This window comes from Rhipicephalus microplus, chromosome 6 (assembly GCF_043290135.1).
Source record: "Rhipicephalus microplus isolate Deutch F79 chromosome 6, USDA_Rmic, whole genome shotgun sequence".
Lineage (NCBI taxonomy): Eukaryota > Metazoa > Arthropoda > Arachnida > Ixodida > Ixodidae > Rhipicephalus > Rhipicephalus microplus.
Window position 1 is genome coordinate 168,250,122 of NC_134705.1, and position 15,703 is coordinate 168,265,824.

General features: G+C 44.9%; 1 protein-coding gene across 2 annotated transcripts in view; it reads left to right on the plus strand.

Moving 5' to 3' along the window:
• Positions 1 to 4,547: 4,547 nt before the first annotated feature.
• LOC119167171 (uncharacterized) overlaps positions 4,548 to 15,703 on the plus strand; it is a 203,207-nt gene continuing 192,051 nt past the window's right edge. The window contains exon 1 of one of the 2 annotated variants that reach the window (XM_075865591.1): positions 4,548 to 4,703. In XM_075865591.1, the coding sequence (XP_075721706.1) occupies positions 4,663 to 4,703 (41 nt within the window). In that variant the 5' untranslated portion in view covers positions 4,548 to 4,662. The remainder of the gene's footprint in view (positions 4,704 to 15,703) is intronic. The other variant, XM_075865590.1, reaches the window with a different exon arrangement.

The window sequence follows — 15,703 nt, forward strand, 5'->3', positions numbered from 1 at the left end:
CGTTTATAGGTAATACGCTATTAATAGAGCACAAAGACAGAAATGAGACAGAAATGAACAATATCCAGCAGTCGACATGCGCCTGCCAAAAAGTAAAGGCTATAACTTCATTTTACCCAGCTTTAGCGAGTATTGAACCCTACTACTTGTGCGTGTGAGTGTTATACGTATCAAAACATGGTGTGTATCGATGTTCTTTGTTTCACCTTGTGCATGATAATGTATTCCAGATACTCCAATGAATGCAAAAAAGCATTTTCATTGACACCATTAACATAGCGACATACATACTAAACAATTTAAAGCAGTCACATTCGGGTACATTGTGAATAAATTAAAAATATCAAAACACTATGCCTGCATTGGCTAATAATATTATTCATGATTAATATAACAACAATAATATTACCACTAGTATTATCTGGAGTTTACCGTCCGAACACTATGCCAAGAATAATGAGACGTGTCGTAGTGGAGGACTTAGGAAATTACGACCACCGGGGGTTCTCTAACATGCAGCTAAATTTACGTACACGTGCCTCAAACACTTTCGCCTCCGTCAAAAATGTCGCTTCAAGGTAGCACGCCTTCTGGCTTGAAGAAGAAAGAAGACGAAAAAACTATGGAAGTGATGTCGACAAATTTCTCATTTTTCGAGACGGTTTAGAGCCTGCCATGGAGGCGTGATTATTTGCAAAGGCACATAGCCGTAAAAATTCCAGCGAGACCACGATATCTCAACGTGTTCGCCTCTAATATGTCGGAATGATTTCATTACGGGCATTGCAAGTAATATAAAGCTAACAAGTTACAGCAATAAAAGCTTGTAATAAAACTTTTTCCCAGAACAAGGCTCTTCCTCTCTTTGCTCTCATTTGAAGTCTCTTGAAGAGTGCCTGAATCTGCCATTGCTTTGGGGCAATTAAACGTAAGCGGACCAGAAATTTTAGCTACACATGAAGATGAGGTGACATTTAATAACCACGTCTGGAATGCATGTTCGTGCGTGCGTTTTTAGCCCCTCCCACTTTTTGCGCCTTCGCTAATGCAATTAGGGATATGTTAAGCATGTACATTTTTCAGCTACCCCTTACTAATTTTAACTGGCCAACAAACCGGCATGCAGCTGCTACATTAAACACAAAACATAAAGCCCGCTTGCTCTGACGGTGATGCCACCATGGTAGTGCGATGAGCTGACATAGCTGGCAATACTGCAAGGCTGCTTTCTTGGAGAAGCCACAATTATGACAATAACAAAACAAATTAAGCATATCTGCCAAAGGAATGCTAATAATAGAGCACAGCTTCTTTGATGGTTATGCAATGTTTACAAAATGACTGAAAGTGTTTTTGAGTTGAACACTGTTTATTTGTATACACGAAGTTGTGGTTTCTGTTTTGCTTTGAACAGTACTGCTTTATTATCACAGAATGGGGCAACAGTAGTGTTTTTATTATGTTCTTTTGACAGTTTGCAGACACGGCGTCAATACACTTTTCCTAGATGGTGGTCGGTTAGTTGTTGGACATGAAGCGTATAGCGAGTAAGTGTCGGACATGTGTTTCGCTAACCAGTCGTCGTCCAGTATGTCGACCGGGAAGAATGTCATTAGGATACATTATGATATAGAAGAAGCCCATTAAAATGTTGTTGACATTCTCGTCGAGCCAATGGCTTCTCCAGCTATAGTATCTCGGTCCTGGCGCTGTTGGCGAGCCGCAGCTTCCCGCGCTCATTGTTCAGGGTTACCTTCACGGCCTTGTTGTTTTGCCATTCTGCCTTACCTGCTTCATTATTATTTTACCTTCATCGGCTAGCATATGAAACAAGAACATAAAATGAACAAGTGTTTGGAAGAATACGGAACTGTTATAACTTACAGTAAGTACTATAGGTGCATGCCGAAGTTGTACAATGTGTGGAACGCCATGATTTCGGGGAGTCAGTCGGTTTGAATCAAGCGGGGATACGACGCCATGGCCCCATCATGACTCACCATCTACAGCTCGTCTACATGTGTAGGACGTCGATATGCAGTACAGATTCACTCAAGAGGGTGATACTCCTCCCAGTGGGAGAGCAAGCCTGTGTCCTTCGTCATAGAACATATGTAGGGCTGCAGGTGACGCTGGACTATAGCTGTCCGGAATATAGTGGGAAAACGTTTCACGAACTAACTTTTTGTAGCTATACGTGGAGCCGTTATTACTTCCTGAGATACTAAGCGACAAGTGGGTTTGCATTTTGAAGTGCCAAAAATGCAAAAGGAATGGAATACCAATTCAGAGAAGGTTTAGCGCACCACCCATAGACGTACAATATTCGTCGCGTAGAAGAGTTCATGAAGTTTTCACAACTTGGTGCACGTTTTCTGTATTACGCACACTGTTTTTAGTGGTCTCAAATAATAACGGTAAAATACGTTTCGGCTATAGAGACGATAATAGGAATGTAACTATTCACAGAAAAAAGTATAAAGTGTGTTTGGCTTCTTGTTATATATTTTTTTCTTGTTCGTGTGCTGCCCCTTGATATGAGAGCAGCACTGATCTAGTACGGTAACAGGACACTGTAGAGCCGTTTTGACAACTGGAATGTTGTCAGACTTCAACAAAAAGAAAGAAATATGAAGGCAGGGGAGCACAACACATTTAAAAATTCTGGCATGTCATAGGAACAACGTCACAACAAAAAAGGTGAAATTGCATAATGACTGAATGCATGAGTTCTTTCGAAGAACTATGAAAAAAAAACAGTATGCAAGGAGGGAATGATGACGAGTGGGAAGAAGCATCCGTCCGTCCGATGTGTGCTGTAGTGTGTAGGATCAGACGTTCGGACATAGACAGAAGGATGGATGGATGAACACACGGAAGGACGGATTGAGGCTTTGTCCCACTCATCATCATTTAAAATTGCTATCGTCACGCATAGCCTACGCGAGATGACAATGTTACACCAAATTTCGGTCTTCGTTGCAGTCGTCTTTCTATGTCATTCTCGCGCTTTAATAGCGACTAGTAATGGTGTTAATGAAAAGCAACTTCTTCTTGACGTCATGGTCGCAGCTTCGTAACGTACTGCTTTACTAATAGCCTTTATCACTTAAAAGCAGCATATTCACATCACCCTTAACCCGCTTCACTGTGATAATGACGCGCCCAGAATTTTATCGGCCTCTGTGCTTCAGCAACAACATTCCTGGATGTTATGTAATAATAACGTTAACCTGTGGCTTCTGAAGCAATGCATGTACAATGGCGGCTCAGTGACGCCAGTGCAAGCCATCTATGTGCCAGGTATCCCATGCTTTACCGACGACATTTTAATCACAACCAAACGACTTGTATCTGTGACAACACGGCCAAGTCGCCCTTGTATTTAGGTGGTCAGTCCATGTGCGCTTCGGTTTGGCTGCACTTTCTTAGGGGCGAAGCTCCTCTCATTCTAACCTTGTCCTGCCTCAGCAGTAACCAGCCAGAAGACAGACAGACAGACAGACAGACAGACAGACAGACAGACAGACAGACAGACAGACAGACAGACAGACAGACAGACAGACAGACAGACAGACAGACAGACAGACAGACAGACAGACGGACGGACGGACAGACAGACGGACGGACGGACGGACGGACGGACGGACGGACGGACGGACGGGCGGGAGGGCGGACGGACGGGCGGGCGGACAAACGGAGAGACGCTTCGCCCCACTCATAATTTACTCCGTAGATATGCTATGATTTTTTTCTTCTTTTGCCTCTTGTAACTACTTCTGAAACGAGCAGCATTTTTAATATTGTGGCATCTTTACTTAATAACTCAGTCCAACATAAAAACAGGCACTATTTTCATTGTTCCGTGTTTGAACTGTTAAATCGTTATTTCAAACATACGTCAACCAAATAGCCTGTCGCCACGTGTTGCGCTGAAGATAATTTTTGCTTGATTTTATTTTAAAACGCAAATAAAAGTGTAACTTACTCACTTGGTAGCGCCGTGCTTGGTAGCCACGCAGTTGACGAGAGGTGTGGACGAAACAGTTCACGCTTCGCCGAAGCCCACGTTGAAGTGCATGTGCTCTGCTCACGGCGGCCCATATCAATTTTCTTTGAGGCGCGATCTAGGGCAGCATCCCTGGACACGCGTCACTTCGATGGTATGTAGCGGGTGTCTATTATTGACCCCCATATGAAAGTTTCAAAATGGGAAAGGTTTTATCTGCAGTTACTATGGCAACCGGTGTGGCTTAGGTGTGGATCCGAAATGTTTTATCCCCGCGGCGATAGAGTAGGTTACTGGTGGACACGGGAAAACGCCTTCGTCACGCGTGTCCGAAAACTGCTGCCGAGCCTGAACCGAGACCGGATGTCGACAAATACAATGTTCTAGGTACGCGGAGGTCGCCATGGTAAAGTCAGATAAAGCTTTTCCTTTCTCGATGCTTCATCGTATCAGTGAGAAACAGGTGCTTCCGTCACTGGATGACCCCTCTGTGTCGTTGCTACTTTGTCCGGTCAATCATGCCTTGAACGCACTCGCCGAACGGCAGCTAAACCATGTTCTCGTCTTATGTGTGGTGCGGTTCAACGTGCATCAAATCCAGCAGTTTACATCATCAGCGATCCTGAGCTTCATTCGATGCTGTCTTGTAGGCGATGCAGCGCAAGCTGCTCAACGGCAACGAACGAGTGCTGAGGTAAGCGGCCGACGACTGCAGTGTACATTGTGGCCGTCGCCTCTCTATAGTGTTTGCTCCCAAGTACATTTTTTTTTTGTTTGTGAGGTACGTACATCAGCTTTATAAGTGGAGAAAATGGGGCATTTGGGTTACGTACTGGCCTCCGCAAAGACGTATTAGTAGTCAACACTCACATTTAATACAGACGAGCGTTGGGATTGCAATTGAAATAATGATGTCTGCAGTCGCAAATAAGCCACGTCGAAGCATGCGTGGTGCGAACGACGTGCGTTCCTTGAATTTTGTTGTTGTTTATCACTGTGTATCCTACAATTGCATTGTCTGGTAGAATCTCTCGCAATATATCAGCGAGGAAAAAAAACTAAAAAACCTAAGAGACGAAGCGAACTCTTTTCGGCGTCCGATGCAAGCTGTGCTGGATATTTATTCCATCGCAGGCTCATTTCCCAGTATCAAGTTTACCCCTATTTGTCAGAATAATTAGGCCGAATACTGTCAGCTGTACAGTTAACAGCACTTCTGGCGTCGAACGAAGTTTTCGCGGCTTCTGCGATAAACAAGGATGAAAACCGATTGACAGGCTCGTTATTGGATCCTCGTGTGCTCATATGTGGCCTCTTACAAACTAAATGTTGCTGAGGTTGCTGCAAATGTACTGCTCCAATGTTCTCAAGCATGAGTGGTGACACCTGCACACTTGTGGTAACATGCGGACTACGTTAGCACGTGCCGTAATTGCCGTCTGCACCGTCTGGTGGCGTGCCATAAGCTGCCGATAAGCTGGTGCTCCACCAAGTGAGCATCCGACGCGGTATTCGAAGGTCGCAGGTTCGGTCCCTGCTCACAGTAAATTATAGTTTTGTCCACTTTTCCTTCTTCGCATGCGCATTACAAAACAACAAGCTCTATGGTTTCTTTCGAGTTACTACGCTTTGTCACGAATTTTCTTTTTTTTCGGCCATATTTTTTCACAGGCAATAGAAGCTTCCTTGAAAACAACAATCGGGGCTTACATGTGAAAGGTCAGTGACTCAGGCTTTACAGAACACTCCACCTTGAAGAGAAGTAAAACTGGCCTAATTCCGTCCGCATTAGCACAAAGCTGCCAGCATGAGGCGTTGTTGATTGACTACTTTTGGAGGCTATATTAACGTGACAGTGGTAAATAGCTCACTTTTCAGAAGTTCCGGCGCTGGAGTCATCGGTTGTCCACAATAAATTATCTTGTGCGTCACAGAAAAATCGAAAAATATGGAAATATAATAAATGCACAATTCCCGGTACGAGTGAAGATTGAACCTGGGTTGTTCGCATGGCAAATATGTGTTTTACCTCACAGCCTCTCGTCTACTTTAGAATACAGTGAAAATCCCTACTGGAACGTTCCGTATGCGATGACAATATTTCCGTATGTTTCCGTAAGAATCTTACGGAAATATATGGAAGATATATGGGAAACATATGCATTCTTTATAGAAACATATGGAATTATTGGACTCGCATACACAACTTTTGAGTAGGGATGACTTGCTCTGTTTGGAAAATGAAGTAAGAGTAACTTTCATGCTTTCAAAACACACGAATACTGAATATTTACTTAACAATCCAGCATGTATTATCACAGTAATAATGCATAGTACAAGCGTACATTCCCATGGGTTGAGAAAACATGATTATCATATATAATGAAAGGCTTAAAGACGGCTGGCCACCCACCACAAGAGGCACACACGCTACCGCACCGATTGGCTTGAGGTCACGTGGTGGGTGCACAGGAAGTTCCATACGATTTCGTGCTCATTAATGCCCGTGATCTAAAGCATGCTACGCATGACACGGAATTCAGCCGTATGCGACAGTTTCACACACATAACCCACTTTCATCTTTATATATTGAATGGCAGTAATCCACAATTTAAACTTTCCGTGTAACATCACACCACAAAAAGCATACACTACGTCTCTGAAGCACTACGCACAGAGTATCGCTATCGCATTGAACTATGAAAGCCATAGCTTAAGAGTTCTCCAATTTTCCAGAAGTCTTTCCAATCATCGCAACTGTTCCAAGTTGCCATACCTAATGTAGTTAACCATGTGCTCAGATTTGGTTGCACGCTAAAGAACCCCAGGTGGTCAAAATTTCCGGCGCCCTCCACTGCGGCGTCTCTCATAATCGTATGGTGGTTTTGGGACATGAAACCCCACATATCAGTCAATCTAATGTTTTTAAGCCCAACGTTACTAGATTACCTCAGTTTGCAAACTCCGCCGGGATGCGGCGGCGAATCGCGGCCCCCTTCGTTTCCCGCTCTCTAGGTGGCGCTTCCGACGCCATTTGACCGGTCACCGCATCGTAACGCAGCCTTCGCGCAATGTTAAACGGAATTTACGCGGTTAATTTTGTGTAATGGGAGTTATTTCCCGAGAGGGTGAGCGAAGGTTATTACGAGTGTGCAAGTAAATCACCAGTTGAGCCGCTAAGGCGATGCCACACGGCAGAGACGTGAGCGCGATGCCCGACTCTTGCGGGACTTCTGTTCATACAGCTCTTTTGCGTTCCTGTTCTTTAAAATTCGATTGCCTATGTAAAAAAACCATTGACAGTGGGACACAGCATTAAGTCTAAATGCTAGAGGGCTATGCACTTCGATTCAGGTGCACGTTAGAGAAACCCCAGGTGGTTAAAATTTCCAAAGCCCTTCACTACGACGTGCCTCATAATCATATCGTGGTTTTGGCCCGTAGAACCTTCGATATTATTGTACGATGAGCCACGCACTACAGCCATCTAATGACGCCGGATATGTTAAAGTGTAAAGCCCAGAAAAATGCGCCGCACAGCATCTTCATTAAGAGCCCACTTACCACGCGGAATGAGAACTACGTCACCATGAACGTGGTGCACGTAGTCCTTCGCAATATCTTCCTCTCGGAAGTGAAGGTCACAAACAGCGCAAGAGCTTGTCAGTTCCTTATCCGATCTCGGTATAGCCCGTCGCCACAGTTGAAGGCTCACCTCGTCAGCGGGAGGCATGAAAAAATGTCTCTTTTCGGCCGCGGATTTCGTTGAATCGTACCCACTTTGGCAACCAGTCACAAAGCAGCGAGGCATGTTTTCTTTCATTCAAGAACCGTCACATGACACATGTGAGCTGTGTAGCTCACAGGGAAAGCGATGACTGAGTTGAAGACATGAAAAAACACCTGGCACCATGCAGATCATGCCAACGCTGACAGGGTCGGTGCCACGCCGGGCACCACGTTGATCGCTACCGTAGTAAGTTGCAGCCAGAGCACACACTACGCGAGTTACGTCGAAATAAATCTTGCTGGGACTCAGTGACAGCGATGACTACGAAGCACACTTGAAAGCAACAAAGCAGCACCCGGCATAAGAACACAACTGCAGTAACTCCGCCGGCGTGGGTCCGGGCACCGCCGAGAGGGGGCGCGCTTGCGGCTTTTTGACCGGTACAGGGAAGGGTGACACTCGCGGCGCCGCAGTTTGCAAACTGAAAAAAGTATCTAGTAACGTTGGTTAAGCCTGGAAATTTGTCTTTATATTCTTAAGGCTCCACTAAAATATTTTTGCAAGTATTTTTTTATAAGTTTCAAAGGAAAACCTCTGAAGAAAGAATACGTCTTTAGAAAAAAAATGGCAGCATATCCACGGAGTGATAGATAGAGAGTGGGGTGAAGAATTCGTCCGTCCATTCGTTCTTGCATCTGTCCGTCCATGCGTCCGTCAATGTGACCGCCCAAGCGTCCATCAGCCCGTCCGTGCGTGCGTCTGTTCGTGCGTCCGTCCCTGCGTTCGTCCATGCAGCCGCCCCTGCGTTCGTTCATGCGTCCATCCATGCATCTGTCTATGTGTCCGTTCGTCCATCTATTCAACCCTCCAAGTACCACCATCTCGCATCTTTTCATCATATATTCCCCACATAGAAGCACCGCCATCCAGCGGACATTTCACGGACTAAACGAGAGGTGGCACACACACACTTTCTTACGGCTTGCGCTTCGGGTCCACTTCCCACCTTTAACCACCTCGAGTTCATGGTATATACTAGTTCACTGTATTCGTGGCACTGCGGCCGAACGCTCGCTAAACCTTTCGAAAACCAAGCAGGTTACGCCCAGCGAGTATGACGTAGCAAACTTTTTCAGTCAGATAGTGTTCAATGTACATGCCAATGACTGCTAATGGGAAATGAGAGGCGGAGAATTCGGGTTTTACTTTCTTACGGCTTGCACTTCGTATCTACTTCCCATTTTTAACAACCTCGAGTTCATTCATGGTATATACAAGTTCATTGTATTGATGGCACCGCAGCTCAACGCTCGCTAAACCTTTCTAAAGCTAAGGAGGTTACACCCAGCGAGTATAACGTAGCAACCCTTTCTTGTCAGATAGGGCTCAATGTACATGCCAATGGCTGCTAATGGTGATCGCAGCCTGCGCGTTAACTAAAAGCCGAGTGCTCCTGTTTCTCGTTCCTCATTAGCAGTCATTGACATGTAGATTGAGCACTATTTTTTATTGTTCAACAACGCACTGAAGAAGTCTCTCACCGGCATCACCTCGGAGGTCACAATGTTATACTTGTTACATACTACAGGGGACGAACATGTGCCGCTATAAGGAGCATCGCCCCTAAAAAATGGCAGTGGCTTAGCTCAGCTATGCCAGGATATACGTGGCGTTAGCAAAGGTTCAGCTGATTATTCTTAGCTTTCCAGACATCATGCTTACTGCTCTTCCAATGACACACACACGTTATACGTATTATGGGGCACATGTATATTTAATTTGCCGGGCAACTACTTCAGTATCCGATGAGTTAAGCTTCTCCGCTCTACTGAACCGTTGAGCACCATTTGCATTCTCCTTGTTCATGGCTATACCACGGTGGCAAACGCCAGTCAGAGGCACTATCAAGTGGCTCCAGCGCAGTGTCAGATGGCGACTGCACAGGGAAGGCGCGCGCGTCAGCGTCCTTATGTCTACCAAGGCTATGACGGCACTCCTCTGGAAAGCACACACCGGCGGCGGCGCGTCGCGCGCGGCCGCGGCCGACTGCGAGCGAGGTGCCGGCTCCGGTGCGTGACACCACTGATGGTCTGCGCAGCGCATCGAATTGCGCGCACACCGGCAGCGAGCCGCACGCGGCGGTGGAGGAGAATCATTGCGTATGCGCAGACCAGTGCCACGTGAAATTGGCTCAGCAAGCCCAGTGTGGCTAACGCTACAAAAACGTCGACGATTCAGAGTAACTTATACTCCACTATGAAAGAGATACATGAAGCTGTTCCGGCCGTATACACAGTTTCGCAATTGTTACAATACAAGTCGCTTTCTGCACGGTAAAATTTTCAGTCACTTCATTTATAAGCATCTAGCAACAAAACGGAATGTGCGTTTTTAGGTGGCCAATTCTCAAAAATGGCACTCTGTGGTGGCACTCGTCACAGGGTACCGATCGAAGGCACTTTTCACATTTTCAGAAAAAAAGGGAATCAGCAAATATTAAAGAGCAATCAAACAGTATTCCGGATAGCTTTAAGTAATAGTCGCGTGGTATATTTAACTAACCAGCGGGAGAAAGTTGTAGAAACTCCATTACATACTTGATGATGGCTTTCGTCCGCGATAATGGTGACACAAGACTATGTGTTCAAAACAAGGACATGTTTTTTTATGCATTCATCAAATGGCTCTGATTGAAACAAATAGTAAATGGTTTAGAATACTGATTACTCTATTAAGGCAGGGCCTGATGTCATCCTCACGGAAAATTATTGTGCGTTTAGAAAAAGTGCCCAACAATATCGAGCTAGAGGAGAACAACTAGCCGTCCTTGAAACGCTTCGCTCCACCGAAAAAAAAAAGAAGTGGTTAGCGACTTAGGGTAGTCGGTACTCTATTATGAGAAAGCATAAAGCCGTCCCGTGGGCCTCAGATTTAACAAAGCTATGTTGATGAATATAACGCCGCGAGCACAACGCAAAAAAATGGCAGCATATCCACGGAGTGAATGATGGATAGTGGGGCGAAGCATCCGTCCGTCCATTCGTTCTTGCTTCTGTCCATCCATGCGTGCGTCTGTGTGGCCGCCCGTGCGTCCATCCTCCCGTCCGTGCGTGCATCTGTTCGTGCGTCCGCACGTTCATCTGTGCGTTTGTTCCTGCTTTCATATATGCATCCGCTCCTGCGTATGTCCATGCGTCCATTCGTCCGTGTAGCCATACGTACGTCCGTCCATGCATCTGTCTGTGTGTCCGTTCATCCACCTTTTCAACACTCCAAGTACCACCATCTCGCATTCTTTCAACATATATTCCTCATATAGACGCACCGCCATCCAGCGCATATTCCAAGGACTGAACGAGAGGAGGCACACGCACACTTTCTTACGGCTTGCGCTTCGTGTCTACTTCCCACGTTTAACCACCTCGACTTTATGGTATATACTAGTTCACTGTATTCATGGTACTGCGGCCCAACGTATGCTAAACCTTTCCAAAACCTGGGAGCTTACGCCCAGCGGCTATAATGTAGCAACCCTTTCTTGTCTTCTGTGCGTTGTTGAACAATCAAAAATTTGCAGCGTGCGCGTTAACTAAAAGCCGAATTCTCCTGTCCCTCAGTCCCCCTTAGCAGCCATTGGCATGTCCATTGAGCACTATCTTCTATTGTTGAACAACGCACAGAAGAAATCTCTCACTGGCACCACTTTGGAGGTCAAAATGTTATACTTGTCACACACTACTACAACGGCTACGAGGGTCGAAGGAGTGTCGCTATAAGGAGCTTCGCCCACCCTGATTTGCATTCCAAGCCGCTCACATGAATGTTGTGCTGGCGCGTGCAAATAGTAAAAGCAATCCTGTAATAATTTCAGTTAGGCCACGTAAATTTTCTGCATATATTAGCAGTCGTCTGAATAAACAAGTTCTCTAAAAAGCCTTATATAACCTTAGCGATGAGTTGATAATTTTCAAAGTAGTATTTCTGAAATAAATCAAACATATGCCTAAAACTGTGGTGGCAAAGTATCACTCGCTACAAATTATGGCTTCAATACACGCTGAAGAGGTGGTTTGCCAGCGAAGCTGTATACGACAACCACAACGATTACTTACTGCGATGTCATTTGAATTGTCTTATCAGAAGCATTAGGATCGTGCAAGAAACTGGCGGCTGATCATCATTGAGAGCACCGGCCGAAAGTGGCATAGAATTTTGCGGATCAACCATCTGTGTTTCGTCGAACGCAAGCATCTCACTCGAGTGTTCATAGCCATGACGCCTTGTTTTGGGCCATCCGAGTCTTCAACGTCCATCAGCCTATCAGCCTCGTTTTAGATGCGGAAGCATCTTATACTCGCGCCTTGTAGTGCGCCGTCCGCGCCGTCCGCGCCGTCCGCACCGCTTCTCGAACATTCGACAGCTGACGCGCGCGCATGCGCCGTCGCCCACTCTTCCACCATCTGTGCATCCCTTCCTCCTCTACACACCGCGCGCGCTTCACTCCTCCACCATCTGTGCACCCTTCCTCCTCTACACACCGCGTTCGACATCTACAATTCTCCTGATTCTCCAGTGGACGCGCATGTGGCGTCGCGCTTCGAGAACATTCAACAGCTGACAGTGCATGCGCCGTCGAGCTGTATATATACTCAAGGTCGGCGCTCGCTCGCTCAGTTGCCGCTCGTCGGTTGGTTTGTACGGCGCGTCGACGTCCAAGGTCGCGGTGAAATGAATTCCAACGAATCCACAAACACAATGATCGACGTCCCTTCGACCAGCGCCGCCCTTTCGCATACGTGTGTACGCGTTCACTCATTTAACACCCCCTCCTACAACCACGTCAACCAATTTAGCCATCGACCCAAGTAAGTCGCAATTTAACACCCCATTTCACAACCACGTTAACCAATTTAGCCATCGACCCAAGTAAGTCGCACTTTAACACCCCGTTAACCAATTATATGGTCCGCATCCTCCTCAGTGTTCCCCCGAGGGAAGCTGCGGGCAATTTTTTTTATCTATATCTCCTTGGTCTGGCAGTTCTCCAAAAGCATAAGGGTTGAAGGGAAGTAGCTGAATACGGTAGTTGGTTAGGCATACTTCACCCTAACGGCGCGAAAGTAACACACGGCCGCAGAAAGGCCAGTGCTTGTCCCATCTTTTTCCTGTCTATAGTCGTGTGCTATTCTTGCACTGTAAGCATTTTGGGGACCGTTATTGAACTTGTACAGTGGACTTTGCAGCAGATTGCCTAATATATTAGTAATATACACTCTCAAAAGGTTTGATAGTACTCTTATCTTCATCGCTTAAGCTGAACTTGTTGGACATCATGTGTTTAGCAAAACGTTGTTAGTGTTTTAAAGTACGTGCTACTCTACTACCATGGGAGAGCGTCAAGCAGTGTGTGCCCGCGAAATGGATGTGACAGTGTTGTTTCCGTCGTCGCTGCTGTTCTCGACGCCCCTATTGTTGTGCTCGGTTCCCACTAGGGGTCCACGCTATATGTGGCCTACCTATTGCTCAATTGCAACAGATACGCAACGAATTACTGAGTAGGCCTTTTTCACGTTGTGGCGGGTTATAAAACACAGGGCCTTTATTTGGGAAAGGAGTACCGGGTTTCGTACTCGGAGAGTAAAGCTGAGTAGTGCCTACAATTTGTGGCACATTTACACGCGGGAGGATTGGCCAAGAATCAGGACGTTCTGAAAACATTACACCATCACCCCACAGAAGGAAACGATGTGTAGATGCGAAGCAGTGGGCGCCAACGCTTACACTGGCCGCGGCTTCGACGCTCGATTCTGTGCTGAATGGTTCTGTCTTCCGCGATCTCCTAACGCCGTGTGGCCATAGAAAAAGTATGTTTCTCTATAATGTAGCTCTCGTGGAGCGATGCCCTATCCTCGGACGCCTACGACCATGTCCCCCATATTTTCTGTCTCTTAGTTCCGCCACTCCTGTGCGGCGAGCGCCCTCTATTCTTCAACTTTCTACTATTCTTTTTATACTCTTCTCCCATCCATGGACTACAAGGCACTGCACCATCTCATGAATAAGGCATATAGAAATGAGGTGCTTTTTTTTCTTTTCATCAAGAACCACCACTACTTCTACTGATGCTGGTGCTCATTGCCGCATTGCGCAGGAGAGAAACCGGGGAACCTAAAAACGCGCCATGATGAACCGGTGTTTCCTTTTACAACATCTACATCACTGATAATGGGCAATGAGAGACTAAACACGTGTCCAACAGATGTGCGCATATTTTTTTTTGCCCTACAAGTAGCCTTCGGATCGCAAAATAAAACTGGTGAAACTAGCGCTATAATATATATATATATATATATATATATATATATATATATATATATATATATATATATATATATATATATATATATATATATATAGGCAGGCATGGCGGTTAAGTGGCCGTAGCGTAGCATATAGTCAAGTAGATCCTCCGTGAGCGGTCACAACGTGGTTTATTTCGACGTTTCGGCCTAGAGTCTCGCTTTCATCAGGATCTTGATGAAGGCTTGACTCTTGGCTAAAACGTCGAAATAAACCACGTTGTGACCGCTCACGGAGGGTCTACTTGACTATACATACATATATATATATATTTATTTATATATATATATCGAAGTCTTGGTAGTCTTGGTTGCGACAGCGTTTATTGAGGAAAGACCTCGCAAAACGAACGGGCAGAGCCGTACACAGACGATGACGATGATGATGACCCAGAGTGCCAATGAGGATAAACAGACAAGCGGATGATGGTGAATGTGATCATGCAGGAATGAGGATGATGTAGGTAACAAATGCCCACAATATATATATATATATATATATATATATATATATATATATATATATATATATATATATATATATATATATATATATATATATATATATATATATATATATATATATATATATATATATATATATATATATATATATATATAAACGAACACGCAGGCACACTCATTAATCTACCTTGCACCACTTAAGGTGTCTCATACCCTTCCGAGATTTCTAGTTCAATTTCTGTTATTTTACTTCTTATTTTTGTTTTCGGCAGAACCATCCTTGTTCCCAGCTTAACAAACTCAGTTTACCTGTTTATTTTTAGTATGTACACTGCTCGTTCATGTGCTTCAATCTGCACGCATGGTTATCATATTGCTTTCCACACCATGCGCCTTATTTATATTTAAAATCTCTTTCAATTTTACTGATGTCGCTATAACGATAAGAGGTGACCACTGTGTCCATGTTGCTTTACGAATTGCATCTTCACAATAAATGTATTTTGCCGTTTTGTATAATCATGTCGAATCACTTCCCATTGCTATTGCGCATGTCCCAAAACATTTTAGAAGTGTATATAATGGCTATGAAAGCTGCATTACATGTCACACTGACGAAGGCTGGCCCACCAGCCGAAACGTATGTGAATAATAAAAGTGTTTCCTCGTTAGTCGTGCCTTTTTGCTTCCGTTATATATATATATATATATATATATATATATATATATATATATATATATATATATATATATATATATATATATATATATATATATATATATATATATATATATATATATGTATATGAAGCTGGTACACGTACGAGAAAGAAAGCACTTCCTTTGTAGATTTGCGTTTCGGCCATCGCATGGCCTTTGTCAGAGAATGCTGACGCGTGAATATTTCGACAAAGACCCCACGTACCGGAAATGAGACACCTCGCAAGTACTCCCACCCTTCTAGGCTAAAGCTAGCCTGCATTGAAAACTGAACACAGACCTCGCGCATGCACACTTCATTTTAAACACGGAAGTTTCCCACCACATACGCTCAACGAAAAGGCCTAAATGCACTTACAATAATTACGCATTGTCGATTTGAAATTTATTCATGTCCTTCCACCTTGTGGCATGCCTGT